The 5,856-nt window shown below is 44.9% G+C and overlaps 1 protein-coding gene across 1 annotated transcript; it reads right to left on the bottom strand.

Moving 5' to 3' along the window:
* Positions 1–294: 294 nt before the first annotated feature.
* On the bottom strand, positions 295–3,040 carry LOC149502108 (aquaporin AQPAe.a). The gene is made up of 4 exons (XM_089730099.1): positions 2,807–3,040; positions 898–1,445; positions 733–813; positions 295–536 (listed from the first exon to the last, which is right to left on the bottom strand). Exons 1-4 carry the CDS (start codon positions 2,820–2,822, stop codon positions 402–404), a joined length of 780 nt encoding a protein of 259 aa, XP_089586225.1. The 5' UTR covers positions 2,823–3,040; the 3' UTR covers positions 295–401.
* Between the last annotated feature and the right edge of the window lie 2,816 nt (positions 3,041–5,856).

The raw sequence follows: 5,856 nt of genomic DNA, 5'->3' as shown, positions 1-5,856 counted from the left end.
AAAAAGCAGTAAATGTAGTGCACGCTTTGGTATAACAGTCAAACAAATAATGTAGTACTTTAACTACACAGTCATTTGTAACCAAATTATCCGCACTAGACACAGTGGATAACACTGTGTGCATAGTGTGGATGGACTGGATAACACAGCTCTAACCCTGTGTTATCTACTGATTTGAAATAAAACACGTAGCATTGTTATTATTTCTATGGATGGGACCAGCCCAACGATGAGGGTTTGCATTGAAAAAATGTAGTCTAGTTACAAGAAAAACAAATGAATAATACATATAGGTACATCTACTAATAGGTATTTATTAAATCATTATTAAGTCAAGGTATAGTTCTAATTATGTACAAACAGTATAGAGAGCTGTGAACAGAGTATGGTGTGCGTCAGCGTCATGGCTTATCTTCGAGCGGCACTTCTTCAGCGCAGGACGGTGCGGCGCGGCTCGGAGCGGCCCGCGGGCTCAGCAGCGCGCGGTGCAGCACCGCCGCCAGCCCCGCGCCGCCCAGCGGACCCACCCAGTACACCTGCCAGACGGACACGCGCCTCCACTGTACTCACTCTACTGCATTGCATTCATTGCACTCGCGCGATAAATGTCAACAGTTATATTTTTATTACAAAATCGTAAAGTAATTCGGTGCGAACCGATGCCATAATGACCAAATATTTCAAGAAAATCACGAGATTTTTATGGAAAAAAATTCAATTTCAAAAGATTACCCAATGATATTGCCAAATTCCGTGATATAAAGCCGGTGCGAAGCTACGAGCAGGGTTCAGGCTAGCTCCCGTCGCGTGTCCCTGGGAACGAAACGATACGTATCAGCGACGACAATCGACACCGGTGTAGTTGCCCCAGCGGTTCTGAGGTACGATGACACTCACCCCGGCGAAAACCAGCCCGGCCACCACGAGTCCCAGCTTCACGGGCACCATCGGGTCCGGACCGCTCTCGTCGTGCGCCTTCCAAACGCCGCAACACGCAAACGCGAGCACCGCCGTGAGGGCCGCCTCCACGGCCGCCGCCGCCAGCGCCGACACATCCCTCGCCGGCAGCGTGCAGCCCTCATCCATGCCCAGAGCGCTGGCGGGCGTCACGGCGGCCAGTGCACCGAAGCCGGCACACGCACCCAGCACCTGCGCCACCGTGTAGGCGGCGGCCAGCGCCGGGGACATGCGGCCCTGCAGCGCGGCAGCCAGCGTCACAGCCGGGTTCATGTGCGCACCCGACGTCGGCCCGAACGCCATCGCATTGCCGAGCACCACAAACCCGAAAGCAAAAGCGGGATGTGACAGCACGACGGCCTCCTTCCCTTTGTACGGCACCACGGAGCTGACGCCGAGCCACACGAGGAACGCCGTGGCCAGCAGCTCGGACACCAGCGCTCGCCACCATCGCCGCACCCAGCCGGACAAACCGCGCGGCGTATCTTCTGAAATTTGAAATTCACTTAGAAAAAGGGCTCCTGGACGATTCAGTCACTAGAATCGGGAACCTAATCGAGTCAAACAGGAAGTTTGATATTGGTATTGTTTCGGTAAGCGCGACGTATTTATTAACAGGCATCGCATCAATTAGCATAGAGATGAGCGAATGCGCGCGAGTGGTCGAACTCGATCCACGCTTAGAGCTGAATATTAATAAGGTCCGGATTAGAAACGTATCTACTAAAGACTTACCGGTTTTATCACAGTTATAATCTAATATATTACTTTTAACACAGTAAGATAGAAGATTGTAGCACGTCCACAATTGTCATTTTTCAACTTGTGCGCGTAGAAGTATTTACCTATAGAAATGTGATTCTTAAAGAATCAGTCGTCGATACGAGTGTCACACGGGGACCTCTTATCACGGACGGCTTAACGAACTAACGAACGCTTCGACACGCCCGCCAACTGGTAGTGGCTATCAATATATACATATATAGTATATACATACAATATATACATATGTAAGTACGGGTACATGATACGTACACAATAAATATCTGAAAATATGCGTCTGTAGCTGCGACGGACGCTGACTGTAAACTATATCTTTATAAACTATTTATTTAGTTTATCCAATCTTGTTTAGCTTCCTGTTTACTATGTTTTTATCTGAAGTACTGTTTCGACATTACTTACCTAATTTTTTATTTTTAGCTTAAACTTTAAGTCCGTATCGCAATGATCTTTTGAGAACATCACCAGTGAAATCGCAGCCGCTTCAAGATAAAATTGCTATGTGATAGAAAAGAATAATGTAATTTTTCGTATTTATTACAATTAATTACTGTTTTTGGGTCAGCACGCAATATAAAGAGAATTATTCGATTGAAGAAATGTTTTAACGCGATCCACCGATAATTTTATAGTTAAATCGTACGTTATTAAATTAGTGCGTAGTTCAATCGTGCAATAAAGGAATATGTCTGTAGATTTACATAGTTCCGCTGTACTTCATTACCGAATCGTGAATATTAAATAGGCACCTGGACGCGGGTCGTATTCGCAAGGATTAAGTTTAGTATAGGTTTGTACTTTTATTGATTTTTATCAGATATTAGTATGATCGGGTCGAGCCGCATGTCGTCGTGACATCAGTTTTATGCGGTTCACGCTGATCGGTGTTTGTACCAAAATCTAATAATTATATACATACATAAATCTTCTACGCGACCTATGTGGGTGTTAACACAGTATTCTTTAAGTGGAACATAAGTGGAAGCCGTCGGGGAAAATGATACAATTTTAACACATAGCTAGGTTCGTGGTGGTGGGATGTGAACGTAAGTAAGGGTGTACTAACCGTCTGTGGAGGGCATGTGGAGCGCGCGCGAGCGTGTCGGTGCGGCCGCAGCGAGTGTCGTCGCAGGACTGCGCCCCGAGAGCCCCGACAGCCCGGAGGCGGCGCGAGGGTCCGTCGGGGACGGCGCGTTACCTCACGGGGCTCTTGGCCACGTGCGCTTGAGGCTCAGCATCCACTAACTACTTCCTCCGAAATGCGCTTACAGATTCAGTATGTAATGTTAGATCCGCTCTACTGTTATATAATAATATAATTTACAAGAAACTTGTAAATTATATTTATTATATGTAAATTATATTATATATTACATATTTCATAATATAATTTGTATATTAAATATAATAATATAATTTACAAGTTTCTTGTAAATTATCTTACAATAGCTGACGAAGTAGGTTCGACGTGCACCTAAGCCCGCAGACACAGCCCATTGCATGCATTTCTCGGCGGATCTTCTGAATGAGTTGCTATTGCAATTCCGTAGTAGATTCAGTGAAGCTATACTTTGCTCGGGCAAATGTTAACAAAGTTCTTTCAAGCTGCGCCCAGTGGACTCGCCTGCTAGTTAGTTGAAGCCGGAATAGCCCTTCCGACTATTATCTACTAATTAGGTAGAAATAACAATAATACATATGAGTGGAAGGCAAGGTAGTACGTAAAATTAACTTATTAAAAACATGTAAACATTTTGAACTAGCACAAACTAACATACGTACTCATGGCTGCGTGGGTTACACGTAAGCTATAAAAAAAAACTTCGCCTTCATGGTCACATTTCGTTGAGGATGTATATATTTGTCCATATCCAGTGATTGCGCGTTACGTAACGGCTTGGTGAGATAAGGAGTACAGATGCCGCGCGCCGGTATCGGTGTAGATAAGCTATTGTCGTGAACCGGCGACCCGAACTCGCGTCTCCTCTTCTTGATAAACAATCAGATTTCACTGATGACCATTGTTTTTTATTTCTATTGCGCAGATGCGTGAATGATCTCGCGGCCCCCTTTGTGTAAAGTACTAAGTTAATGCTGTGATTAATTAAATGTAAGTAACTTTTCGGTCGTGTGTCAGAGTGAATCCTTCAGCTGCCATTCCACCCACAGGAGCCGGTGTGCGGCGGTGTGCCCAGGCATCGGTTGATCGGTACATGGTTAGTAAAACCACAGATATTCGAGCTATACTTATTATTTCGAGCTAGTACTAGTAGGAAGTTATATTTATTCGAACATAGTGCATTACACTTAAATAAAAAAGCTTTTTGTTAATATTATGTATATTATAATAATGAATTAACGTGTAAAGGTTTCAGGGAGCGCCTGACTACTGCCCAGTATCCCTCGCTGGGGTCGCGCGCTGCGACTGATCGACTAATGGTACTGCATCAATACCATATCGATACGTACATAATAACAGTAGCTACCCATGACTTTTTCATGATGAAAATATAGTGATTTAAAAAACCAGCCAAAAATGTATATCCACACCAGTAGCGAGGTGGAGTGTGACCACCATTCCTACTTTTGTTGCATGCCAATCGTTTCCAAGTGGGGAACTTCAGCCTTTATCCCCGTGTACTAACGGGGTGGGTGGCGGCAGTCACGTGGTCATGTTTTTGGGCTCCGGTAACCGCCTCCTACCAGATGGACTGTTCGTATACTTAACAACAGTGTCACTGAAAACCTTCTAGTTAATAATATACCTACCTACATTATGTTAGATGTGACCGCAACATACAATCTGGTTTAGCCGGTTTCCCATTAATCGACCTTCACGAAACGAACGGAAGCGTGTCCAAATATCATTTAAAAATGATTAGGTGGCTACGCGCAGATATGTACGTATGTATACAGGATCAGCCTAAAGCAACAATTTTGTATTTCTCAGCCGACTGTCGAACGAGCAGTAAAGTTTCTTGAACGTATGTAAGAACACATGCACACGTATGATGTTATATATACGGTACTAAACACACATGTACACATTCGCATGATAATCTACACAAGCACGTTGACCGATTGAGACGAAGTGTTGCTCAGTAGGCCTCTAGAACTCGGAAGGCGGGCAGCGCGGGCCGAGTCGGGGAGGGTCGTGCCGGATAACGCGCTCGAAGCGCTCGTGAAGCTGGATGAAGGAAGATGCGAGATGCGTTGGGCTCATTAAGTAAGCTATAAAGAAGAGACGCAAGGTATCTTAACGTTCCTGAATCAGCAGTCGCCCCAATTCAGTCCGGATTTAGATACGTGCTCATATTCTTCGTGGCCTAAAGAATAAGACGTCGGGCGCATTCGTATCTAGCGATGCACCGGTGCTCCAATCCCGCAGGCGGGTACCAATTTTCTGATGAAATACGTACTTAACAAATGTTTACGATCGACTTCCACGGTGAGGGAATAACATCGTGTAATAAAAATGAAACCCGCAAAATTATAATTTGCGTAATTACTGTTGGTAGGACCTCTTGTGAGTCCGCACGGGCAGGCGCCACCACTCTGCCTATTTCTGTCGTGAAGCATTAATGCTTTCTGGTTTGAGGGGTGGGGCAGCCGTTGTACTGTAAAAACTGTCTATGGGTTCCGGTGACCACTTAACACCATGTGGGCCGTGAGCTTGCTCCCATCTAAGCACTAAAATAAAAGTCGGGGTCCGGAGACGGAGCGGGTGCAGATACTGCGAGCGGTCGTGCTGCGTCGCGGCGGCTGTGGGCGGCCCCGCGCACTGTGGCGTGGTGGCAGCGCTGTGCCGCCCCACCTTCACCTCAGAAAGCTTTTTATAGCTTACTGCGATAAAATTACGCCGCAATTTAGATATTAAGTACGTTTTAATGATAACCTTGTCAATGTTGATTGTGTTAATATTATTTAGGAATATAGTTACATATAGTTATTTAAATGCGGAGACATTTAAATGGTGTTTAGTTGTAAGGTTAGAGTTTATATAGTTTAAGTTCACTGTTTGTCTTCCTAATAAAATAAAATAAAATACCTAGTTTTAGTACACAATTTATCCTCATTTGATCTGACAAGTTACTGTAAAGTGGGAATGGTATCTAC

Source organism: Bombyx mandarina, chromosome 10 (genome assembly GCF_030267445.1).
Source record: "Bombyx mandarina strain Sakado chromosome 10, ASM3026744v2".
Taxonomy (NCBI): Eukaryota; Metazoa; Arthropoda; class Insecta; order Lepidoptera; family Bombycidae; genus Bombyx; species Bombyx mandarina.
Note: the sequence above shows the minus strand (reverse complement) of the source record. Positions and strands in the feature narration are given on the sequence as shown.

Coding starts and splice junctions, on each gene's coding strand:
- LOC149502108 (XM_089730099.1), bottom strand. Junction 814..897: donor CCGGGCTGGTTTTCGCCGGG/GTGAGTGTCATC, acceptor TTTCGTTCCCAG/GGACACGCGACGGGAGCTAG. Junction 537..732: donor GAATTTGGCAATATCATTGG/GTAATCTTTTGA, acceptor TCCGTCTGGCAG/GTGTACTGGGTGGGTCCGCT.